We start from the raw sequence: 26,483 nt of genomic DNA on the forward strand, positions 1-26,483 counted from the left end.
GTTATGTACAGAGTGCAGGGTTCAGGAGTGCGTTATGTACGGAGTGCAGGGTTCAGGTGTCCGTTATGTACGGAGTGCAGGGTTTGGGGTTGAGTTGCATACAGAGTGCGATGTTTAGAAGTGCGCTATGCACAGTGTGCAACCCCATCCCGCCTCCCCAAGCTTCCTCGCCTCTCTCTCTCCTCCCTGGGCCAGCTATAAATAGGTCACTGGGTACCAAAACACCGCTGCCCAACGTGCCACACACCCGTGCTAACATGCATGCGCATTAGCAGACATGCGCACACGGTCCTGATTCTGTGTACGTGAATCCCATTACTCACAGCCCCATACATCACCTGACGATGACCCGAGACCAGCTCAGAGGAAACAGCCAATCACAGAGGACCTGATCTGTCCATACATTATGAAGAACGGAGACATTAGAATGAATGGAGGAAATCCATGGAATGTGTTGTCCATTAATCCCGCCGTATTCCCAAGTCTGACAGGTTCTCTTGGCGGGTTGTTTATAGAGACTCTCGCGTGCCGAAGATGGAGGCGCTGACCTCGGAATTCCCGGGAGACTCTTGCGTGCCGAAGATGGAGGCGCTGACCTCGGAATTCCCGGGAGACTCTCGTGTGCCGGAGATGGAGGCGCTGACCTCGGAATTCCCGGGAGACTCTTGTGTGCCGGAGATGGAGGCGCTGACCTCGGAATTCCCGGGAGACTCTCGTGTGCCGAAGATGGAGGTGCTGACCTCGGAATTCCCGGGAGACTCTCGTGTGCTGAAGATGGAGGCGCTGACCTCGGAATTCCCGGGAGACTCTTGTGTGCCGGAGATGGAAGCGCTGACCTCGGAATTCCCGGGAGACTCTCGTGTGCCGAAGATGGAGGCGCTGACCTCGGAATTCCCGGGAGACTCCCGTGTGCCGAAGATGGAGGCGCTGACCTCGGAATTGTCGGGAGACTCTCGTGTCCCGAAGATGGAGGCGCTGACCTCGGAATTCCCGGGAGACTCCCGTGTGCCGAAGATGGAGGCGCTGACCTCGGAATTCCCGGGAGACTCTCGTGTGCCGAAGATGGAGGCGCTGACCTCGGAATTCCCGGGAGACTCTCGTGTGCCGGAGATGGAGGCGCTGACCTCGGAATTCCCGGGAGACTCTTCTGTGCCGAAGATGGAGGCGCTGACCTCGGAATTCCCGGGAGACTCTCGTGTGCCGAAGATGGAGGCGCTGACCTCGGAATTCCCGGGAGACTCTCGTGTGCCGAAGATGGAGGCGCTGACCTCGGAATTCCCGGGAAGACTCTTGTGTGCCGAAGATGGAGGTGCTGACCTCGGAATTCCCGGGAGACTCTTGTGTGCCGAAGATGGAGGTGCTGACCTCGGAATTCCCGGGAGACTCTTGGGTGCCGAAGATGGAGGCGCTGACCTCGGAATTCCCGGGAGACTCTTGGGTGCCGAAGATGGAGGCGCTGACCTCGGAATTCCCGGGAGACTATCGTGTGCCAAAGATGGAGGCGCTGACCTCGGAATTCCCTAGGAGACTCTCGCGTGCCAAAGATGGAGGCGCTGACCTCGGAATTCCCGGGAGACTCTTGTGTGCCGAAGATGGAGGCGCTGACCTCGGAATTCCCGGGAGACTCTCGTGTGCCGGAGATGGAGGCGCTGACCTCGGAATTCCCGGGAGACTCTTGTGTGCTGAAGATGGAGGCGCTGACCTCGGAATTCCCGGGAGACTCTTGTGTGCCGGAGATGGAAGCGCTGACCTCGGAATTCCCGGGAGACTCTCGTGTGCCGAAGATGGAGGCGCTGACCTCGGAATTCCCGGGAGACTCCCGTGTGCCGAAGATGGAGGCGCTGACCTCGGAATTGTCGGGAGACTCTCGTGTCCCGAAGATGGAGGCGCTGACCTCGGAATTCCCGGGAGACTCCCGCGTGCCGAAGATGGAGGCGCTGACCTCGGAATTGTCGGGAGACTCTCGTGTCCCGAAGATGGAGGCGCTGACCTCGGAATTCCCGGGAGACTCCCGTGTGCCGAAGATGGAGGCGCTGACCTCGGAATTCCCGGGAGACTCTTGTGTGCCGAAGATGGAGGCGCTGACCTCGGAATTCCCGGGAGACTCTCGTGTGCCGAAGATGGAGGCGCTGACCTCGGAATTCCCGGGAGACTCCCGTGTGCCGAAGATGGAGGCGCTGACCTCGGAATTCCCGGGAGACTCTTGTGTGCCGAAGATGGAGGCGCTGACCTCGGAATTCCCGGGAGACTCTTGTGTGCCGAAGATGGAGGCGCTGACCTCGGAATTCCCGGGAGACTCTTGCGTGCCGAAGTTCGAGGCGCTGACCTCGAAATTCCCGGGAGACTCTCGCGTGCCGAAGATGGAGGCGCTGACCTCGGAATTCCCGGGAGACTCTTGCGTGCCGAAGTTCGAGGCGCTGACCTCGGAATTCCCGGGAGACTCTCGCGTGCCGAAGATGGAGGCACACACAGTGATACACAATGATAAACAATGATACACAATAATACACAATAATACAAAATGATATAAACATCAGGGTCCCCAGAGAGCCTCCCCTTATAGGGATCCCTAGAGTGCCCCCCCATACATCAGGGTCCCCAGAGAGCCACCTTTACATCAGGGTCCCCAGAGATACTCCCCTTAGATAAGGATTCCCAGAGAGCCCACCCACACATCAGGGTCCCCAGAGAGCCCTCCCCCCATACATCAGGGTCCCCAAAGAGACTCCCCTTACAGAAGGATTCCCAGCGAGCCCCCCTTACATCAGGGTCCCCAGAGAGCCCCCTCATACATTGGGGTCCCAAGAAAGCCCCCCATATATCAGGGTCCCCAGAGAGCGCCCCCATATATCAGGTTCCCCAGACAGCCAGAGGTTCCCCCTGTACATGGCTGGTCTCCGCTGTCTGTGCACCTCCAACCACCCAGCACAGGGGGAGGTGGCGATCGACAGCTCTATGGTGCCTGTGGACCACGCGATCTCCCTGGGGCTTGTAGTTCTCCTCCCGAGTGTATACAGAGGAGAGGGGAGGGGCCTCTAAACCCGCAGAGCGACTCACTACACTGAAGAGTGAAACTGATACATGCTTGGGTCAGAGGCCCCTCCCCTCTCCACTGTATACACTCGGGAGGAGAACTACAAGCCCCAGGGAGATCATGTATTCCACGGGTACCATAAAGCTGCCAATCGCCCCCTCTCACTTCCCCCCACTGCATCCCAAACTGAAAGCCAGAGGTGCAGGGGGAGATGCCGGGTCTTGCCCCCCCCACAGCGGCAGAACGGCAGGGCCCAGTCGCAAGTGTGACTGCTGTGACCCTGAAAGTTCTGCCACAGGTTGGCAGGAAGGGTGGCTGCCGTGGGCTCTGTGGTGTGATAGGTCGAGGGGGCACCACAAGGAGATTAGGGGGATTTGGGAGGAGAAAATTGGGGGGTGGCAGGGGGTAAGAATTTTGGACTGACAATGCTGCTGTCCAAAGGTGCCCCCTGTGCTTTTTCATCCAGCATAGGGGGAAGGGGGGCTCTAATACAGGTGGTGTGTTACTGGCCAGATCTCCAGGTGGAAACAGAGGGGGATTAAAAAAGCCGAAAAAAAGAAAACGAATGCAGCCATCACATCTAATGATTGGTAAGCTTTTGTTTTTGGGTTTCACCCCACTTTACGTTTATTCAGACAACTTCTGTGTTGAAGAATAATATTTTTAGTTGGTGCCTCCGAGAACTAGGGCATAGCTCACAACAAATGTGTTCCGCCGAGATTTCTAGTTACGGTATATATATATAATGTGTTGACTGACATTTATTTTATTTTTTATTCCCAGTGAACGGCGGGTGGTCGTCCTGGTTGGAATGGTCGGCGTGCAGTGTAAGCTGTGGTCGCGGAGTACAGAAACGTTCCAGGACTTGCACCAACCCAACTCCTCTCAATGGTGGGGCCTTCTGTGTGGGTACCTCAATGCAGAAGGTCAGCTGCTCCGCCCAGTGCCCAGGTGAGTCCTGTTCTGCACAGGTCGCTGTCTGGACTGTTCGGGTAGAGTGTTGGCTTCTTATCTGAACAGCTTAGGGAAGGAAAGCCGTTGTTTTCAGTGCATCAAGTCTGGTGGAGTGTGCCTATGGTGCAAACACTGTGTGGCCAAGAGATTCCCACTACAAGAGCGCTATAGGTTACCCAATGTTGAAGTTGCTTGATCAGTGGTCAGGGTCAGGAGGCCAGTAGCATTAGCATTAGAGAGGCTTCTTATCTGAACAGCTTAGGGAAGGAAAGCTGTTGTTTTCAGTGCAACAAGTCTGGTGGAGTGTGCCTATGGTGCAAACACTGAGATTCCCACTACAAGAGCGCTGTAGGTTACCCAATGTTGAAGTTGCTTGATCAGTGGTCAGGGTCAGGAGGCCAGTAGCTCTAGCAGTAGAGAGGCTTCTTATCTGAACAGCTTAGGGAAGGAAAGCCATTGTTTTCAGTGCAACAAGTCTGGAGGAGTGTGCCTATGGTGCAAACACTGTGTGGCCAAGAGATTCCCACTACAAGAGCGCTATAGGTTATCCAATGTTGAAGTTGCTTGATCAGTGGTCAGGGTCAGGAGGCCAGTAGCTCTAGCAGTAGAGAGGCTTCTTATCTGAACAGCTTAGGGAAGGAAAGCCGTTGTTTTCAGTGCATCAAGTCTGGTGGAGTGTGCCTATGGTGCAAACACTGAGATTCCCACTACGAGAGCGCTATAGGTTACCCAATGTTGAAGTTGCGTGATCAGTGGTCAGGGTCAGGAGACCAGTAGCTATAGCAGTAGAGAGGCTCCCACCAACCAGCAGGATAAGTACACAAGCAGGTCACCCTGGCGGATAATGAGAGGTGCGGGGGTCTAAGTACTAACCAGTGATCACCGGAGCCCCTGATGGTGGGCATGGGTTTTGCAGCGTTAGTACCAGGTTGCGGTTCTCAGAATCGCTCCATCTGAAGGTAAGCAAGTCCAGTAGCAGATAGAGCAGGTTGAAAACAAGCAGAAGTGTAGTCGGTTAGCTAAAGGCCAGTAATAAGTGGTTGCAGGTTGAGATCAAGGGGAAGCGTAGATGAGGAACAAGCCAAAGTTCAGTAACAAATGGTTGCAGGTTGGGATCAATAGGAAGCGTAGATGAGGAACAAGCCAAAGGTCAGTAACAAATGGTTGCAGATTGGGATCAAGGGAAAGCGTAGATGAGAGCCCCTGATGGTGGGGATGGGTTTTGCAGCGTTAGTACCAGGTTGCGGTCCTCGGTATCGCCCCCAGCAGGAGATAAACAAGCCGGGGTCCAGTAACAGATATAGCAGGTAGGGATCAAGGGGGAGTGTAGATGAGGAACAAGCCAAAGGTCAGTAACAAATGGTTGCAGGTTGGGATCAAGGGTAAGCGTAGATGAGAGCCACTGATGGTGGGGATGAGTTTTGCAGTGTGTTAGTACCAGGTTGCGGTCCTCGGGATCGCCCCCACCAGGAGGTAAGGAAGCCGGGGTCCTGTAGCAGATATAGCAGGTAGGAATCAAGCAGAAGTGTAGTGGGTAAACAAGCCAAAGGTCGGTAACGAGTGGTTGCAGGTTTGGATCAAGGGGAAGCGTAGAACAAGCCAAGGGTCGGAAATGAGTGGTAGTGGAGATAAGGACATCGGCAGATACACACAGGAGCAAGATATCAGCTGGAGAGAGCACAATAATCTGGCAAACAGGAAGTGCGGTTGTCCCCCCCTATTGGCAGTGGTTGGCAGCAGGTTTCCCCCCTATTGGCAGTGGTTGTACCCCTATTGGCAGCGGTTTTCCCCCTATAATGGCAGTGGTTGTACCCCTATTGGCAGCGGTTGTCCCACGTATTGGCTGAGGTTGTCCCCCCTATTGGCAGCGATTGTCCCCCCTACTGGCAGTGGTTGTCCCCCCTATTGGCACTCGTTGTCCCCCCTATTGGCACTCGTTTTCCCCCCTATTGGCAGCGGTTGTCCCCCCTATTGGCAGCGGTTGTCCCCCCTATTGGCAGCGGTTGTCCCCCCTATTGGCAGTGCTTGTCCCCCCTATTGGCAGTGCTTGTCCCCCTATTGGCAGCGCTTGTCCCTCCTATTGGCAGCGCTTGTCCCCCCTATTGGCAGCGGTTGTCCCCCCTATTGGCAGCGGTTGTCCCACGTATTGGCTGAGGTTGTCCCCCCTATTGGCAGCGATTGTCCCCCCTACTGGCAGTGGTTGTCCCCCCTACTGGCAGTGGTTGTCCCCCCTATTGGCAGTGGTTGTCCCCCCTATTGACACTCGTTTTCCCCCCTATTGGCACTCGTTGTCCCTCCTACTGGCAGCGCTTGTCCCCCCTATTGGCAGCGATTGTCCCCCCTATTGGCAGCGCTTGTCCCCCCTATTGGCAGCGGTTGTCCCCCTTACTGGCAGCGGTTGTCCCCCCTATTTGCAGTGGTTGTCCCCCCTATTGACGGCGGTTTTCCCCCCTATTGGCACTCGTTGTCCCCCCTATTGGCACTTGTAGTCCCCCCTATTGGCACTCATTGTCCCCCCCCCCCCCCCCCAATGCAGATAGATTTTCTCTCAATTTTTTTTACTTTTCCAATCATAAATAAGTCCTGGAGATGTGGAAGGAGGGGACTGTTCTGTGGGACTGTAATGATATTTCTATGGAGATATTTTCAGCTGACGGAAGGATCTTGATTCGCACTTATTATTCCGATTCCATTAGAAATGATTGATATGTACTATAGAAAGAATGTTTCTGTAACTCAGACACATTATACACATTATACACACAACAAACACAAAGAATTCCATTCCCGGGAACACAATAGAAACGCTGTTTTTTCTTCTTTGCTTTGTTCCGGCCTTTGAGGGAAAATGAGGCGAGAGAAATATTAACATAACCTTCCGATGTGAGCGCAAGAAAGCGCGAGAAAGCGATTTTCATAAACAGGGAAAGTTCCCAGGAAGGTGGATTGTTAATTGTGTGAAATGTAAAAATCAAAAAAGGAGAAACAATGAAACGAAAAGGACTCTTCATATCCCTCGTACTTCATGGATCTGCATCCTTGGCGATATTCCTGCTCTGCATGCGTCCATGGATTCAGGAACACACCTGCTCTGTGTGGTTTACGATTTAGAAAAAATTGTTTTTTTCGTTTCATTTTTTTTTTTTTTTGCTTTTTTTGGAAATTCTGAAATTCAGGGAAATTCGAAAAAAAATTGTTTTATTCTTTTTGCTTTCTTTTCGGGAATTCTAAATTTCCGAACTCCGAATTTTCGAATTTTTCTGTAAAAAAAGCAAAAAACGAATAAAACAAAAACGATAAAAAAACACATTTTTCGAATTTTCAGAATTTCCAAAAAAAGAAAAAAAAAATGAATGAAACAAAAAAAAAACATTTTTGGAAATTCAGAAATTCAAAAAATTCGGAGTTTGGATTTGATTTTAGAATTTTGGAATTTCGAATTTTCGAATCTCAAAATTTCGAATTTTCGAATTTCGAAAATTTGAAAATGAAAAAATTTGAAAGTGAAAAAATTTGAAAATGAAAAAATTTGAAAATGAAAATTCGAAAATCTAAAATTCGAAAAATGTAAGTATTTCCGAATTTCAGAAATTCCGAATTTCAGAAATTCCGAATGTCGGAAATTCCGAATTTCAAAAATCCGAATTTCCGAAAATACAATTTTTAGAATTTCGCCATTTCAAATTTTGGAATCTCGAAATTTCGAATTTTCGAATTTCCGAATTTCGAAAATTTGAAAATGAAAAAATTTGAAAATGAAAAAATTTGAAAATGAAAAAATTTGAAAATGAAAATTCGAAAATCTACAATTCGAAAAATTTAAGTATTTCGGAATTTCAGAAATTCCGAATGTCGGAAATTCGGAATTTCAAAAATCCGAATTTCCGAAAATACAGATAATTCGGAAAATACAGATATTCGGAAATTCAAAAGTTCATAAATTCGGAAATATGAAAATTTAGTTTTATTTGTTTGTTTCTTTTTGCTTTCTTTTCGGAAATTCCAAATTTCCGAATTCCTAATTTCCGCAAAAAACTAATAAAACAAAAACGATAAAAAAACACATTTTTTCGAATTTCCAGAATTTCCAAATAAAGAATGAAGCAGAAAAAAACGCATTTTCGGAAATTCAGAAATTCTAAACATTTCTAAAAATTGAAAATGAAAAAAATTGAAAATGAAAAAAAAAATGAAAATTAACTAAATTTGAATATTTCAAAAATATCGAAAATTTGAATATTCAAAAATTCTAAATTACGAAAATTCGAGATTCGATAACTCGAAATTGCAAAATTCGAGATTCGAAAATTCGAACAATTTAAGAATTTCGGAAATTCAGAATTTTCCCGAAATCCAGAATTTCCGAAAATCCGAATTTCTGATAATCGGAAATTCAAATATTCGGAAATATGAAAATTAGAATTGCACATGTCTTTTAGGATTTGGTGGTCCATCTAGATGTGGTCTGCAGTGCAGAGCGTCCAGTGAAAAAGAACAGGGGGGGGGAGGGAGAGCCATTATGGTATAGTAAGTTGGCCCGACAATATGATGATTGGCACAAAAGGTTTGTCGTTAGGAAAACAGGAAAGTGACCTACCTGCGGCCACCCTGTGGGGTGGTGTCACGCACCTGGTTTGGAAATCTAAGAATGCCGTTATTTCCCATTATCGGTGAGTGTAATGATATTGATTACGATTGTTTTGGATCCGCAGTGGAGGGAATGTGGAAGGAGTGGAGCGATTGGTCGATCTGCAGCCCGGAGTGCGAACGCCAGCGGGAAAGGGAATGCACAATGCCGCCAACGGGAAACGGGGCGAAGCCCTGCGAAGGTCTGAACCAGGAGTCCGAAAACTGCACAGACGGCCTGTGCATCCAAGGTGAGCCGAGGATACGATGATTCTCCATTGTTCCCCCGATCTCTGGATCCATCCCAGGTATAATGTTCAGTGACTGTATGCGAGGGCCCGCTGTTAGGATTCATGGGGCCCCATACAGCCTAGCTGGCAGGAACAGTGACCCAAGCTTAACAGGCGGCTCCAGCAGCACGAAACCAACCACTCATCCAACCAGAATACCCGTGAGAACGAGCCCTTTATTTATTTATTCCGCCCCCCCCCCCCCCCCCCCCGTTTTTTTATTTTTTACTGTGGGGGTTGGTGAAATATTAAGAGTCTAAACAGATACGGTCTCACGTTTGAGACAGAGAAAAAGATGGAGGACACAGATCCTCAATCCTTTCTCAGCTGCAGAATGAATGAACAGGAAGCGCTCTATACAGAGACTCCCTGTTCATTCACAAACTGGAGCGCTGTGAACACAGAGAGGGCCACAGGGGGGTTGGTTCCAGTATCTGCGCCCACTCCTGCTGCTCCACCCCCTACCCCCCCCCTTTAACAAGGTGGCCTTCAGATCCTGCTTTTTTAATAACTAAGGGGCGGGGGCCACCCAGTGATGTCAAATTTTTTGGGGGTTTGGGGTTCTTCTTAATATTCATATCAGACCCAAAGGGCCTGGCAACGGACTGGAGGGGGGGAACCCGTGCCGTTTTTTTCAATTAATTTTATCTGTATTGCTGGGACCCGACAATTCATGAATAGCTGCGAGTCGTTTTAAATTACTTTTTTTCCTTTAGAAATTACATTTTGTGCAGGGACAGTTCTAAACACGGGAAACATTTGCCACTTTACAGGCATTCTATAGACACCCCCCAGGTACGAAATTTAAAGGAATATTTCACTTTTATTGTTTCACTTTAAGCATTATTAAATTCACTGCTCCCGAAAAAACTTCAGTTTTTAAAACTTTTTTTTGCATTGATACATGTCTCCTGGGGCAGGACCCGGGTCCCCAAAACACTCCCCTGGGGCAGGACCCGGGTCCCCCAAACACTCCCCTGGGGCAGGACTCAGGTCCCCAAACACTCCCCTGGGGCAGGACCCGGGTCCCGAAAACACTCCCCTGGGAAGGATCCGGGTCCCCAAATCACTCCTCTGGGGTAGGACCCGGGTCCCCAAACACTCCCCTGGGGCAGGACCCGGGTCCCCAAAACACTCCCCTGGGGAAGGATCCGGGTCCACAAATCACTCCCCTGGGGCAGGACCTGGGTCCCCAAACACTCCCCTGGGACAGGACCCGGGTCCCCAAACACTCCCCTGGGACAGGACCCGGGTCCCCAAACACTCCCCTGGGGCAGGACCCGGGTCCCCAAACACTCCCCTGGGGCAGGACTCAGGTCCCCAAACACTTCCCTGGGGCAGGACCCGGGTCCCGAAAACACTCCCCTGGGAAGGATCCGGGTCCCCAAATCACTCCCCTGGGGCAGGACCCGGGTCCCCAAACACTCCTCTGGGGTAGGACCCGGGTCCCCAAACACTCCCCTGGGGCAGGACCCGGGTCCCCAAAACACTCCCCTGGGGAAGGATCCGGGTCCACAAATCACTCCCCTGGGGCAGGACCTGGGTCCCCAAACACTCCCCTGGGACAGGACCCGGGTCCCCAAACACTCCCCTGGGACAGGACCCGGGTCCCCAAACACTCCCTTGGGACAGGACCCGGGTCCCCAAACACTCCCCTGGGGCAGGACCCGAGTCCGCAAACACTTTTTAAGACAATAGCTTATATTAACCTTTAAAATTAGCACTTTTGATTTCTCCCATAGACTTTTAAAGGGCGTTCCGCGGCTTTTCGAATTTGCCGCGAACACCCCAAATTGTTCGGCGAATGGGCGAACAGCCAATGATCGAGTCAAACACATGTTCAACACGAACATAAAGGTCATCCCTACTCTAGAGGTTGAAAAGGGGCAAAACGTGCCTGAGGAGTTCTCTACAGGTGGAGAGCAGGAGGTGAAGGCGTCTTTTACCGTTTTTTATTCACATTTGTGCAGCGTGGAGTCGATGTCTGTGTGACGACGGCCGCTATTTTGCTGGGAGTGAAAATTAAAACTATGAGAAGATGACTTTGTATGTGAATGGACGGGGTGGGGGGGGGGGTCCACCCTGGGCACCACAACTTTGAGGGGGTGCCCCCCAATGCGTCCCTGGAGATATGCTCTCTGCATTCCAGCATTGAAAGAAGTCAGAACTGTCAGGTGTAATAATCTCCGCCCAACAATTGAACTATAGTCCCGGATCAGCTGGGATTTCTAGCGCTCGGTGTTGGGAGTTCAGGTGAGAAAACAGTAAATGAACCGAGACACAATAGAGGTTTTTCTCATCCCTTGAACTGGCACTTTTGCAGGTCAACTTGGTCTGTAAAGGAAAGTTGAAAAACAACAGACTTGCTGGGCGGATCAGACTGTAAATCTACAGTATGTTGGGGGGGGGGGGGGCAGAAACACATTATTTTGGCCATAATATCACTTTAAAGTACAACTGTCATTTTTTCTACATGCCGAAAAACATTGTTTTTTTCATGCCGAAAAATGATCGTGTGTACGTGGCATTCGTTTTATTTGCTTTTTGTGATATTTGAAATTTTTGACCCGCAGAGTTTTGTTTGCAGTCAGTCTAGTTGGTTGGGTCAGGAGAGAGTTGGGTCAGGAGAGTGTTGGGTCAGGAGAGTGTTGGGTCAGGAGAGAGTTGGGTCAGGAGAGTTGGGTCAGGAGAGTGTTGGGTCAGGAGAGAGTTGGGTCAGGAGAGAGTTGGGTCAGGAGAGAATTGGGTCAGGAGAGAATTGGGTCAGGAAAGAGTTGGGTCAGGAGAGAATTGGGTCAGGAGAGTGTTGGGTCAGGAAAGAGTTGGGTCAGGAAAGAGTTGGGTCAGGAGAGTGTTGGGTCAGGAGAGAGTTGGGTCAGGAGAGAGATGGGTCAGGAGAGAGATGGGTCAGGAGAGAGATGGGTCAGGAGAGAGATGGGTCAGGAGAGAGATGGGTCAGGAGAGAGTTGGGTCAGGAGAGAGTTGGGTCAGGAGAGAGATGGGTCAGGAGAGAGATGGGTCAGGAGTGAGTTGGGTCAGGAGAGAGTTGGGTCAGGAGAGAGATGGGTCAGGAGAGAGTTGGGTCAGGAGAGAGTTGGGTCAGGAGAGAGATGGGTCAGGAGAGTGTTGGGTCAGGAGAGAGTTGGGTCAGGAGAGAGATGGGTCAGGAGAGTGTTGGGTCAGGAGAGAGTTGGGTCAGGAGAGAGTTGGGTCAGGAGAGTGATGGGTCAGGAGAGAGTTGGGTCAGGAGAGAGTTGGGTCAGGAGAGAGTTGGGTCAGGAGAGTGATGGGTCAGGAGAGAGTTGGGTCAGGAGAGAGATGGGTCAGGAGAGTGTTGGGTCAGGAGAGAGTTGGGTCAGGAGAGTGATGGGTCAGGAGAGAGTTGGGTCAGGAGAGAGTTGGGTCAGGAGAGAGTTGGGTCAGGAGAGTGATGGGTCAGGAGAGAGTTGGGTCAGGAGAGTGTTGGGTCAGGAGAGAGTTGGGTCAGGAGAGAGTTGGGTCAGGAGGGAGTTGGGTCAGGAGAGAGATGGGTCAGGAGAGAGATGGGTCAGGAGAGTGTTGGGTCAGGAGAGAGTTGGGTCAGGAGAGAGTTGGGTCAGGAGAGAGTTGGGTCAGGAGAGAGTTGGGTCAGGAGAGAGATGGGTCAGGAGAGAGATGGGTCAGGAGAGAGTTGGGTCAGGAGAGAGATGGGTCAGGAGAGAGATGGGTCAGGAGAGAGATGGGTCAGGAGAGAGTTGGGTCAGGAGAGAGTTGGGTCAGGAGAGAGATGGGTCAGGAGAGAGATGGGTCAGGAGTGAGTTGGGTCAGGAGAGAGTTGGGTCAGGAGAGAGATGGGTCAGGAGAGAGTTGGGTCAGGAGAGAGTTGGGTCAGGAGAGAGATGGGTCAGGAGAGTGTTGGGTCAGGAGAGAGTTGGGTCAGGAGAGAGATGGGTCAGGAGAGTGTTGGGTCAGGAGAGAGTTGGGTCAGGAGAGAGTTGGGTCAGGAGAGTGATGGGTCAGGAGAGAGTTGGGTCAGGAGAGAGTTGGGTCAGGAGAGTGATGGGTCAGGAGAGAGTTGGGTCAGGAGAGAGATGGGTCAGGAGAGAGTTGGGTCAGGAGGGAGTTGGGTCAGCAGAGAGTTGGGTCAGGAGAGTGTTGGGTCAGGAGAGAGTTGGGTCAGGAGAGTTTTGGGTCAGGAGAGTTTTGGGTCAGGAGAGTGTTGGGTCAAGAGAGAGTTGGGTCAAGAGAGAGTTGGGTCAGGAGAGAGTTGGGTCAGGAGAGAGTTGGGTCAGGAGAGAGTTGGGTCAGGAGAGAGTTGGGTCAGGAGAGAGTTGGGTCAGGAGAGAGTTGGGTCAGGAGAGAGTTGGGTCAGGAGAGAGTTGGGTCAGGAGAGAGTTGGGTCAGGAGAGAGTTGGGTCAGGAGAGAGTTGGGTCAGGAGAGTGTTGGGTCAGGAGAGTGTTGGGTCAGGAGAGAGTTGGGTCAGGAGAGAGTTGGGTCAGGAGAGAGTTGGGTCAGGAGAGAGTTGGGTCAGGAGAGTGTTGGGTCAGGAGAGTGTTGGGTCAGGAGAGTTTTGGGTCAGGAGAGTGTTGGGTCAGGAGAGAGTTGGGTGCCAAGGGAAGAGAACGAGGATGTTATGTGAGACTTTCCATTTGGTTTAGCACACACAGTGAGGCATGTAATGGGCACAGTGAGGCATGTAATGGGCACAGTGAGGCATATAATGGGCACAGTGAGGCATGTAATGGCACAGTGAGGCATGTAATGGGCACAGTAATGGCACAGTGAGGCATGAAATGGGCATAGTGAGGCATGTAATGGGCACAGTGAGATTTGAAAAAGCTGAATAAAGCCTGTTCCTGTCAGCGGTTGTTCCTGTCAGCGGTTGTTCCTGTCAGCGGTTGTTCCTGTCAGCGTTTTTCCTGTCAGCGGTTGTTCTGGCTACCCCTCAGCTTCCAGACAGACTAGTAGGAAGGAGGTCGTCTTTTACGGCGAGTATATCCCAAAGCCAACATTTTAGCTGGAAAATTAGGGGGTCGTCTTATGCCGCGTACACACCATCACTTTCTGCGATGGAAAAAAACGTCATTTTCAAAAACGTCAATTTAATTGACCGTGTGTGGGCAAAAAACGTCGTTTTATGTCTTCTAAAAAACGACAGAAAAAAATTGAAGCATGCTTCAATTTTATGTGTCGTTTTTCAAAAGTGCACTTTTTACCTCACAGAAATTGACCGTGTGTAGCAAAAAACGTCGTTTTCTAAGACGTTTTTTCATCTACGCATGCCCAGAAGCTAGCTTCAATGGTAAAACGTGGTGGAACGTAACCTGACTTTGCAAGATCATTGTGAGAAAACGATGGTGTGTATGCAACTTCGTCTTTGAAAATTGAAGTTTCAAAAACGTCATTTTTTACTTCACAGAAAGTGTCGTTTTTTTTCATCACATAAAGTGATGGTGTGTACGGGGCATTATACGCCGGAAAATACGGTATGTCTCAAAAACCCAAACAGCAAGATCCCCCAGCCATAGTTCCCACCTTTTCGGACTTGTAGGTTTTCTCATCAGCATTTTTTTTTTGCCTTCCTCACCAAAAAACTGAAATATTAAATATTGAAAATGAAAAAGTCCGATGCTCAGCAGCCTCACACTCCTCTATGCAGCATGTAGCCTATTAGAGATGAGAGAATTGTTCCCTAGCATAGCCGGCCTTTTATCATTTAGCGGTTGCCACCATGTCTTCAGTCATTTGGAGACACGTCCCCGCATTGCAAGGCTACCCAACCTGTTGGATTGGCGCAATTATTCAGAATGCATTCACTTATCCGAAAGATCGCGCGTCTCCAAAAAAACAAACTCAGGGACACAATACATTTCCGTGATTTGCAGTTATTCCAGCTGGAAGTCTATTTGTGCTTCAGATGTCGCCGTCCATTCCTCATCGCACGCGTCAGGCTTCGGACAGAGCGCACTTGAATAATTCAGGTGACCGATGCATTAAAACATTTTCTCTGTCACAGAAACGGATGACACAGATAGCAAACCGCTATTCTAGTCCTCCCATTTGCCTTTCCTCTGGGGAAAGACGATTGTTTCTGAGAAATCAAGAAAATTAGATTTCTGGCCTTGACAGGAGTATAATTTTCAAGGAGAATGAAAAAAACGGGACGGAAAGATTTTTAGAACTAAAATGAATACTTATATTATTCACTTTGTAACCCGGCCGCCCTTTTGTGTATAATTGTAACCTTTTATGAGGAACATTATTGCATATTGCATACTAGATGTCCTCCTTTGTTGCCAATTTTCCCCGATAATTCATTTTTTAAATGTTTTCCATCCTACATGTTGGACTTGATTCATGAATTATCGGTGTATATCAGTGGTCTCCAAACTGCGACACTGTCCATTTCCTCCGGTTCTTCTCCCTCTACTGTCTTCTCCCTCTACTGTCTTCTCCCTCCGGTTCTTCTTCCTCTACTGTCTTCTCCCTCTACTGTCTTCTCCCTCTACTGTCTTCTCCCTCTACTGTCTTCTCCCTCTACTGTCTTCTTCCTCTACTGTCTTCTCCCTCTACTGTCTTCTCCCTCCGGTTCTTCTTCCTCTACTGTCTTCTCCCTCTACTGTCTTCTCCCTCCGGTTCTTCTTCCTCTACTGTCTTCTCCCTCTACTGTCTTCTCCCTCTACTGTCTTCTTCCTCTACTGTCTTCTCCCTCTACTGTCTTCTTCCTCTACTGTCTTCTCCCTCTACTGTCTTCTTCCTCTACTGTCTTCTTCCTCTACTGTCTTCTCCCTCTACTGTCTTCTTCCTCTACTGTCTACTCCATCTACTGTCTTCTTCCTCTACTGTCTCCTCCCTCTGCTGTCTTCTCCCTCTGGTTCTTCTTCCTCTACTGTCTTCTTCCTCTACTGTCTTCTCCCTCTACTGTCTTCTCCCTCCGGTTCTTCTTCCTCTACTGTCTTCTCCCTCCGGTTCTTCTTCCTCTACTGTCTTCTCCCTCCGGTTCTTCTTCCTCTACTGTCTTCTCCCTCCGGTTCTTCTCCCTCTACTGTCTTCTCCCTCCGGTTCTTCTCCCTCTACTGTCTTCTCCCTCCGGTTCTTCTTCCTCTACTGTCTTCTCCCTCCGGTTCTTCTTCCTCTACTGTCTTCTCCCTCTACTGTCTTCTCCCTCCGGTTCTTCTTCCTCTACTGTCTTCTCCCTCCGGTTCTTCTTCCTCTACTGTCTTCTCCCTCCGGTTCTTCTTCCTCTACTGTCTTCTCCCTCCGGTTCTTCTCCCTCTACTGTCTTCTCCCTCCGGTTCTTCTTCCTCTACTGTCTTCTCCCTCCGGTTCTTCTCCCTCTACTTTCTTCTTCCTCTACTGTCTTCTCTCTCTACTGTCTTCTCCCTCTACTGTCTTCTCCCTCCAGTTCTTCTTCCTCTACTGTCTTCTCCCTCCAGTTCTTCTTCCTCTACTGTCTTCTCCCTCCGGTTCTTCTTCCTCTACTGTCTTCTCCCTCCGGTTCTTCTTCCTCTACTGTCTTCTCCCTCCGGTTCTTCTCCCTCTACTGTCTTCTCCCTCCGGTTCTTCTTCCTCTACTGTCTTCTCCCTCCGGTTCTTCTCCCTCTACTGTCTTCTCCCTCCGGTTCTTCTTACTCTACTTTCTTCTTCCTCTACTGTCTTCTTCCTCTACTGTCTCCTCCCTCTGCTGTCTTCTCCCTCCGGTTCTTCTTCCTCTACTGTCTTCTTCCTCTACTGTCTTCTCCCTCTACTGTCTTCTCCCTCCGGTTCTTCTTCCTCTACTGTCTTCTCCCTCCGGTTCTTCTTCCTCTACTGTCTTCTCCCTCTACTGTCTTCTCCCTCCGGTTCTTCTTCCTCTACTGTCTTCTCCCTCCGGTTCTTCTTCCTCTACTGTCTTCTCCCTCCGGTTCTTCTTCCTCTACTGTCTTCTCCATCCGGTTCTTCTCCCTCTACTGTCTTCTCCCTCCGGTTCTTCTTCCTCTACTGTCTTCTCCCTCCGGTTCTTCTCCCTCTACTTTCTTCTTCCTCTACTGTCTTCTCTCTCTACTGTCTTCTCCCTCTACTGTCTTCTCCCTCCAGTTCTTCTTCCTCTACTGTCTTCTCCCTCCAGTTCTTCTTCCTCTACTGTCTTCTCCCTCCGGTTCTTCTTCCTCTACTGTCTTCTCCCTCCGGTTCTTCTTCCTCTACTGTCTTCTCCCTCCGGTTCTTCTCCCTCTACTGTCTTCTCCCTCCGGTTCTTCTTCCTCTACTGTCTTCTCCCTCCGGTTCTTCTCCCTCTACTGTCTTCTCCCTCCGGTTCTTCTTACTCTACTTTCTTCTTCCTCTACTGTCTTCTCCCTCTACTGTCTCCTCCCTCTGCTGTCTTCTCCCTCCGGTTCTTCTTCCTCTACTGTCTTCTCCCTCTGGTTCTTCTTCCTCTACTGTCTTCTCCCTCTACTGTCTTCTCCCTCTACTGTCTCCTCCATCTGCTGTCTTCTCCCTCTACTGTCTCCTCCCTCTGCTGTCTTCTCCCTCTACTGTCTCCTCCCTTTGCTGTCTTCTCCCTCTACTGTCTTCTCCCTCCGGTTCTTCTTCCTCTACTGTCTTCTCCCTCCGGTTCTTCTTCCTCTACTGTCTTCTCCCTCTACTGTCTTCTCCCTCCGGTTCTTCTTCCTCTACTGTCTTCTCTCTCTACTGTCTTCTCCCTCCGGTTCTTCTTCCTCCACTGTCTTCTCCCTCCGGTTCTTCTTCCTCTACTGTCTTCTCCCTCTACTGTCTTCTCCCTCCGGTTCTTCTTCCTCTACTATCTTCTCCCTCCGGTTCTTCTTCCTCTACTGTCTTCTCCTTCCGGTTCTTCTTCCTCTACTGTCTTCTCTCTCTACTGTCTTCTCCCTCCGGTTCTTCTTCCTCTACTGTCTTCGCCCTCCGGTTCTTCTTCCTCTACTGTCTTCTCCCTCCGGGTTCTTCTCCCTCTACTGTCTTCTCCCTCCGGTTCTCCTTCCTCTACTGTCTTCTCCCTCCGGTTCTTCTTCCTCTACTGTCTTCTCCCTCCGGTTCTTCTTCCTCTACTGTCTTCTCCCTCTGGTTCTTCTTCCTCTACTGTCTTCTCTCTCTACTGTCTTCTCCCTCCGGTTCTTCTTCCTCTACTGTCTTCTCCCTCCGGTTCTTCTTCCTCTACTGTCTTCTCCCTCCGGTTCTTCTTCCTCTACTGTCTTCTCCCTCCGGTTCTTCTTCCTCTACTGTCTTCTCCCTCCGGTTCTTCTTCCTCTACTGTCTTCTCCCTCCAGTTTTTCTTCCTCTACTGTCTTCTCCCTCCGGTTCTTCTTCCTCTACTGTCTTCTCCCTCTACTGTCTTCTCCCTCCGGTTCTTCTTCCTCTACTTTCTTCTCCCTCCGGTTCTTCTTCCACTACTGTCTTCTCCCTCTGGTTCTTCTTCCTCTACTGTCTTCTCCCTCTGGTTCTTCTTCCTCTACTGTCTTCTCCCTCTGGTTCTTCTTCCTCTACTGTCTTCCCCCTCTGGTTCTTCTTCCTCTACTGTCTTTTCCCTCTGGTTCTTCTCCCCCTACTGTCTTCTCCCTCTAACTGTCTTCTTCCTCTGGTTCTTCTCCCTCTGGTTCTTCTCCCTCTACTGTCTTCTTCCTCTGGTTCTTCTCCCTCTACTGTCTTCTTCCTCTGGTTCTTATCCCTCTACTGTCTTCTCCCTCTGGTTCTTCTTCCTCTACTGTCTTCTCCCTCTGGTTCTTCTTCCTCTACTGTCTTCCCCCTCTGGTTCTTCTTCCTCTACTGTCTTTTCCCTCTGGTTCTTCTCCCCCTACTGTCTTCTCCCTCTAACTGTCTTCTTCCTCTGGTTCTTCTCCCTCTGGTTCTTCTCCCTCTACTGTCTTCTTCCTCTGGTTCTTCTCCCTCTACTGTCTTCTTCCTCTGGTTCTTATCCCTCTACTGTCTTCTCCCTCCGGTTCTTCTTACTCTACTTTCTTCTTCCTCTACTATCTTCTCCCTCTACTATCTTCTCCCTCTACTGTCTCCTCCCTCTGCTGTCTTCTCCCTCTACTGTCTTCTCCCTCCGGTTCTTCTTACTCTACTTTCTTCTTCCTCTACTGTCTTCTCCCTCTACTGTCTCCTCCCTCTGCTGTCTTCTCCCTCTACTGTCTTCTCCCTCCGGTTCTTCTTCCTCTACTGTCTTCTCCCTCTGGTTCTTCTTCCTCTACTGTCTTCTCCCTCTACTGTCTTCTCCCTCTACTGTCTCCTCCATCTGCTGTCTTCTCCCTCTACTGTCTCCTCCCTCTGCTGTCTTCTCCCTCTACTGTCTCCTCCCTCTGCTGTCTTCTCCCTCTACTGTCTTCTCCCTCCGGTTCTTCTTCCTCTACTGTCTTCTCCCTCCGGTTCTTCTTCCTCTACTGTCTTCTCCCTCTACTGTCTTCTCCCTCCGGTTCTTCTTCCTCTACTGTCTTCTCTCTCTACTGTCTTCTCCCTCCGGTTCTTCTTCCTCCACTGTCTTCTCCCTCCGGTTCTTCTTCCTCTACTGTCTTCTCCCTCTACTGTCTTCTCCCTCCGGTTCTTCTTCCTCTACTATCTTCTCCCTCCGGTTCTTCTTCCTCTACTGTCTTCTCCTTCCGGTTCTTCTTCCTCTACTGTCTTCTCTCTCTACTGTCTTCTCCCTCCGGTTCTTCTTCCTCTACTGTCTTCGCCCTCCGGTTCTTCTTCCTCTACTGTCTTCTCCCTCCGGGTTCTTCTCCCTCTACTGTCTTCTCCCTCCGGTTCTTCTTCCTCTACTGTCTTCTCCCTCCGGTTCTTCTTCCTCTACTGTCTTCTCCCTCCGGTTCTTCTTCCTCTACTGTCTTCTCCCTCTGGTTCTTCTTCCTCTACTGTCTTCTCTCTCTACTGTCTTCTCCCTCCGGTTCTTCTTCCTCTACTGTCTTCTCCCTCCGGTTCTTCTTCCTCTACTGTCTTCTCCCTCCGGTTCTTCTTCCTCTACTGTCTTCTCCCTCCGGTTCTTCTTCCTCTACTGTCTTCTCCCTCCGGTTCTTCTTCCTCTACTGTCTTCTCCCTCCGGTTTTTCTTCCTCTACTGTCTTCTCCCTCCGGTTCTTCTTCCTCTACTTTCTTCTCCCTCCGGTTCTTCTTCCTCTACTGTCTTCTCCCTCTGGTTCTTCTTCCTCTACTGTCTTCTCCCTCTGGTTCTTCTTCCTCTACTGTCTTCCCCCTCTGGTTCTTCTTCCTCTACTGTCTTTTTCCTCTGGTTCTTCTCCCCCTACTGTCTTCTCCCTCTAACTGTCTTCTTCCTCTGGTTCTTCTCCCTCTGGTTCTTCTCCCTCTACTGTCTTCTTCCTCTGGTTCTTCTCCCTCTACTGTCTTCTTCCTCTGGTTCTTATCCCTCTACTGTCTTCTCCCTCCGGTTCTTCTCCCTCTACTGTCTTCTCCCTCCGGTTCTTCTTCCTCTACTGTCTTCTTCCTCTACTGTCTTCTTCCTCCGGTTCTTCTTCCTCTACTGTCTTCTTCCTCTACTGTCTTCTTCCTCCGGTTCTTCTTCCTCTACTGTCTTCTCCCTCTAACTGTCTTCTTCCTCTGGTTCTTCTCCCTCTGGTTCTTCTCCCTCTACTGTCTTCTTCCTCTGGTTCTTCTCCCTCTACTGTCTTCTTCCTCTGGTTCTTATCCCTCTACTGTCTTCTCCCTCTGGTTCTTCTCCCTCTACTGTCTCCTTCCTCCGGTTCTTCTCCCTCTACTGTCTTCTCCCTCTACTGTCTCCTCCCTCTGCTGTCTTCTCCCTCTACTGTCTTCTCCCTCCGGTTCTTCTTCCTCTACTGTCTTCTCCCTCCGGTTCTTCTTCCTCTACTGTCTTCTCCCTCTACTGTCTTCTCCCTCCGGTTCTTCTTCCTCTACTGTCTTCTCTCTCTACTGTCTTCTCCCTCCGGTTCTTCTTCCTCCACTGTCTTCTCCCTCCGGTTCTTCTTCCTCTACTGTCTTCTCCCTCTACTGTCTTCTCCCTCCGGTTCTTCTTCCTCTACTATCTTCTCCCTCCGGTTCTTCTTCCTCTACTGTCTTCTCCTTCCGGTTCTTCTTCCTCTACTGTCTTCTCTCTCTACTGTCTTCTCCCTCCGGTTCTTCTTCCTCTACTGTCTTCGCCCTCCGGTTCTTCTTCCTCTACTGTCTTCTCCCTCCGGGTTCTTCTCCCTCTACTGTCTTCTCCCTCCGGTTCTTCTTCCTCTACTGTCTTCTCCCTCCGGTTCTTCTTCCTCTACTGTCTTCTCCCTCCGGTTCTTCTTCCTCTACTGTCTTCTCCCTCTGGTTCTTCTTCCTCTACTGTCTTCTCTCTCTACTGTCTTCTCCCTCCGGTTCTTCTTCCTCTACTGTCTTCTCCCTCCGGTTCTTCTTCCTCTACTGTCTTCTCCCTCCGGTTCTTCTTCCTCTACTGTCTTCTCCCTCCGGTTCTTCTTCCTCTACTGTCTTCTCCCTCCGGTTCTTCTTCCTCTACTGTCTTCTCCCTCCAGTTTTTCTTCCTCTACTGTCTTCTCCCTCCGGTTCTTCTTCCTCTACTTTCTTCTCCCTCCGGTTCTTCTTCCTCTACTGTCTTCTCCCTCTGGTTCTTCTTCCTCTACTGTCTTCTCCCTCTGGTTCTTCTTCCTCTACTGTCTTCCCCCTCTGGTTCTTCTTCCTCTACTGTCTTTTCCCTCTGGTTCTTCTCCCCCTACTGTCTTCTCCCTCTAACTGTCTTCTTCCTCTGGTTCTTCTCCCTCTGGTTCTTCTCCCTCTACTGTCTTCTTCCTCTGGTTCTTCTCCCTCTACTGTCTTCTTCCTCTGGTTCTTATCCCTCTACTGTCTTCTCCCTCCGGTTCTTCTCCCTCTACTGTCTTCTCCCTCCGGTTCTTCTTCCTCTACTGTCTTCTTCCTCTACTGTCTTCTTCCTCCGGTTCTTCTTCCTCTACTGTCTTCTTCCTCTACTGTCTTCTTCCTCCGGTTCTTCTTCCTCTACTGTCTTCTCCCTCTAACTGTCTTCTTCCTCTGGTTCTTCTCCCTCTGGTTCTTCTCCCTCTACTGTCTTCTTCCTCTGGTTCTTCTCCCTCTACTGTCTTCTTCCTCTGGTTCTTATCCCTCTACTGTCTTCTCCCTCTGGTTCTTCTCCCTCTACTGTCTCCTTCCTCCGGTTCTTCTCCCTCTACTGTCTTCTCCCTCTACTGTCTTCTCCCTCCAGTTCTTCTCCCTCTGATTCTTCTCCCTCTACTATCTTCTTCCTCTGGTTCTTCTCCCCCTACTGTCTTCTCCCTCTCGCCTCTGGCAGAAGAATCAGGGGTTGGGGGTTCTAAGTAATTATCTAGCGGAAAAAAAAAAACACTATTTAACTTGTAAACAACAAATTTCAAAAAGAGGCTTCGGTCCTTAACCTCCCTGGCGGTATGATTCTGTCAGAAAAAACATGCTAAAAGCGGTACCATTATTTGCAAGGAAATTTGGCGTTTTATATTGTAGGTCTGTAATTTTTAGAAATAACTCACTTAAATCTGACCAAACAAGATTCTAATAGGCATCCCAGGTATGACATTTTTTTAAAAACAAAATTATAAATTATAATATAATAAATAATTATAAATAATTATAACAAATAATAATATAATTATAATAAAAATTATTCAATAATGTAATCAAATCAAAATCACTGAAATTTGCTCAGTTGCAGAATTGTTGCTGTCATTATTTTTTTTTTTTTATGACGAATTTCCCCACAAATCGCTATCGCACAATTCTGCAAGTGATTATAATTTATTATCGCTGTTTTTTAGCTGATCTAAAACTATTTTTGACATAAAGGGACACTTTTGGTTGCTATGGACAATCTACAGTTTGCAGGGAGAAAGAAACGTTTTTATTATATAAAATGACATGTAGGGCACAGGACAGACCACTAGGGACAAGGGGGGTGTGTTTTTTTTACATACAGTACTGTAATCTATAAGATTACAGTATACTGTATGTAAGGTGTTTGTTTACTTTTTTGAATTTGGCGCCGTTCTCCATCCCCGTGCGTCGTAACGTCGCAGGGAACGGAGATCGGCGTCACACGGAGGCACTGTGTGAATCGAGCGAGGTCCCGCTCGCTCACACAGCGCGGTGGCATCGCTGGATCCAGGGACAAGGTGAGTAACTTGTGCCTGTGGATCTAGCGAGGCAAGCCCGAGTCTGACTCGGGGTTTCCGCTCGCAGCAGGAAAATCTAACCCCGAGTCAGACTCGGGAAGACCGCCAGGCAGGTTAAGTGGTTAAAGCCGTGGTGTGCATAGAATAAGACGGAGAGACATTTAAGCTGAAAAAAATAATGAAATAAAAAACATCTGACACGGGTAAAAGCAGCTGTAAAAATGCCGCGTGTGCACGAGGCCTTAGCGCACCACTAGCCTGTCACTGACTTGACTTTCCTTGTTTTCTGAACCTCTATAAATATATAACTTGGGGGGAGGGGGGCCCTCAGTCATCGTCTTGCTAATAAAAACCCCACCGGAGTTCAGTGGCATCAATAACATCTCATTGCGGCAGATTGTCAGTGGCGGTAACGAAGAAGTAACACGTGTCAATCTTCCCGTATAATTAGCTGACATGAATCTGCTTCACCTGAGCTCAGGAGGATGCAACATAAGAAACACGACTCTCGGATCCGAGACGCTCCCTGTCTTCTTCTTCACACGCTTCTTCCCACACGGACAAAGATCACAAAGTTTCCTTGTGGTAAGAATAGAAACACTAATAAGCCCACAAAAAAAAAATCCCAACCTGGATACAAGAAGACCAGAGAACATCGGAGCTCTAGGGTTCCCAACCCCCGATACAGTGCAGAAAAAGTTTTTTATCATTTACCAGTAATATTTTAGGCTTCTTTATTTGACGTGTCATAAATATGTGGGTTTAATTAGAGGGTAGAATTCATCAGTCAGGGCAATTTTTTGGAAAATGAAGGAATGTGATAATTTTTTGGGGGCAATTTTTTTTTTTTTTTTTTACATCCTGTCACCAGTGGACTCCAGAATTATCATGTGACAGGGGTCAAGGGATCAAGGATACTGACTGGTGACCGGGGCCATCTACTGATTAGACCCTGGGCAAAACATTTTCTTGGGGCCCCCCATGCAATTTTGCTCTCCGCCTGCTCTGAGACATACAAAAAATATCAGCTAGACTTAGAATCAGTTTACTGTATCAGATCAGGCAGCGATTGCGATTGGTTGCTAGAGGTTACAGCGCGCATTACGGATCACTGATTAGTTGCTAGAGGTTACACCACATGATTTATTCTTGTTGATTGGTTGCTAGAGATTACTGTACAGCAGTGGCGGTGCGTCCATAGAGGGCACCGTGGCGCCGCCCCCTCTGGCTCCCGCACCGCCACTGTATAAAATACATAGATTCATGCATTGCAGGAATCTATGTATTGTTGCTGCCGCCGACTATTCAGATGGCCAGCCCCCTGGTGAGCGCCGGCCATCTGAATAACGGCTAATGGTTGGCTGTGGAAGTGCCTATCAGAGCCAGCAATGCTTATCCAAGGGACGCACGGAGGGTGCTTCCTTGGATAAGACTGACCGGCGTCTCAGCCAATCAGGTTCACCGGTTCTGGTTACCGGTAACCTGATTGGCTGAAGCGTCATCGAGGGCGGGAGAAGACATCGAGGGAACGGTAGAAGCAGGATGGCTGACCCCAGAAAGGTAAGTGCCAGGCGGGGGGGAGGGGGCATTTTACAGGGCACAGTGGCAGCATTTTACAGGGCACAGTGGCGACAATTGATGGGCACAGTGGCTACAATTGATGGGCACAGTGGCTACAATTGATGGGCACAGTGGCTGAAATTGATGGGCACAGTGGCGACAATTGCTGGGTACAGTGGCGACAATTGATGGGCACAGTGGCGACAATTGATGAGCACAGTGGGGACAATTGCTGGGCACAGTGGCGACAATTGATGGGCACGGTGGCTACAATTGATGGGCACAGTGGCTGCAATTGATGGGCACAGTGGCTGCAATTGATGGGCACAGTGGCGGCAATTGCTGGGTACAGTGGCGACAATTTATGGCACAGTGGCGACAATTTATGGCACAGTGGCGACAATTTATGGCACAGTGGCGACAATTTATGGCACAGTGGCGACAATTTATGGCACAGTGGCGACAATTTATGGCACAGTGGCGACAATTTATGGCACAGTGGCGACAATTGCTGGGCACAGTGGCGACAATTTATGGCACAGTGGCGACAATTGCTGGGCACAGTGGCGGCAATTGATGGTACAGTGGTGACAATTGATGGCACATTGGTGACAATTGATGGCACAGTGGCTGCATTTGATGGGCACAGTGAGGCTGCAATTGTTTGTTTTTTTCGTTTGTTTGTGCCCCCCCAACATTTTAAGCACCAGCCGCCACTGCTGTACAGTAAAGGTTACAGCACATCATCTCTTCACCGAGGGGCATGATATACATATGAATTATGTCTTTATTTACATATGAATGACAGTTATTTACATGTAAACACATGGGCCCAGATTCAAGAAGCACTTGCGCAATTGCTTACTTGCTCCGGTGTAACGAGTGCTCCTGATTCAGGAACATCGCTACGCGGACTGCAGCCTAGGATGTGACAAGCCTCCTTATGCCTTCATATCCCAGGCTGCATTCTTGCGTACCACCGATTCACAAAAGTTGCGCGGGCCCTGGGCACGCAAGGTACGGAGTTTCCGTACGGCAACTTTAGCGCAAGGTTGCTCCTGCTAATAGCAGGGGCAACCAATGCTAAAGTATAGCTGCGCCTCCCGCCCGTGAAATTTAAATTTCACGTCGTTTACGTAAGTTTCCCGACGGAGCATGCGCTGTTCGCTCGGCGAGGGAGCGCGCCTAATTTAAATGATTCCCGCCCCCGGGCGGGATCATTTACATTAGGCGCCCTTACGCAGGGCTAATTAGCATTGCGCCCGCGCAATTTACGGAGCTACTGCTCCGTGAATCGCGGGCAAAACGAAATATTTGCGTGGGCGCAGAGAAAAATCTTTGCTCTTTGCCCACGCAAATATTGCCCCGATCTACCTGAATCTGGGCCATGGTCTGCAGGTGAGTCATCTGTACACAACAATAGGGCAGAGCTGGGCAGCAATAGTAGCAGCACTTCACACTGAGAAATATGGACACAGCACAGGACTAAAACTTCAAGGGACAAGGTAATTTAAACTGGGATAGTTGGCAAGTATGAGGCAGCTGCTTTGGGCCCCACAACAATGACAGGGCCCAGGGCAGTTGCCCCTTAAAGACGGCCCTGCTGGTGACAGTATAGTCGGTTCCCGACCGGCTCCTGTAGATATACATCGGCAGAATGGCACGGCTGGGCAAAGTGACGTGCCCGTGGGACCCGCAGACTCAATGTCCGCCAGTGTCCCGCGATCGGGTCAGAGAGCTGCAGAACGGGGAGAGGCAAGTGTAAACAAGGCATCTCCCCGTTCTGCCTAATGACACTGTCACTGATTGTCTGTTCCCTGTGATCGGGAACAGACGATCAGTGATGTGTCACATGTAGCCACGCCCCCTAATGCCCTGTACACACGATCGGGTCATCCGATGAAAGCGGTCTGATGGATTTTTTCGTCGGATATC

At 49.6% G+C, this 26,483-nt stretch overlaps 1 protein-coding gene across 1 annotated transcript in view; it reads left to right on the plus strand.

The window, feature by feature from the left end:
• The window catches only part of UNC5D (unc-5 netrin receptor D), a 500,326-nt gene that overhangs the window by 234,277 nt on the left and 239,566 nt on the right, over window positions 1-26,483 (plus strand). Inside the window, exons 6-7 of the mRNA XM_040341477.1 lie at window positions 3,818-3,985; window positions 8,701-8,865. Of these exons, the coding sequence (XP_040197411.1) occupies window positions 3,818-3,985; window positions 8,701-8,865 (333 nt within the window). The remainder of the gene's footprint in view (window positions 1-3,817; window positions 3,986-8,700; window positions 8,866-26,483) is intronic.

This window comes from Rana temporaria, chromosome 3, assembly GCF_905171775.1.
Source record: "Rana temporaria chromosome 3, aRanTem1.1, whole genome shotgun sequence".
Lineage (NCBI taxonomy): Eukaryota > Metazoa > Chordata > Amphibia > Anura > Ranidae > Rana > Rana temporaria.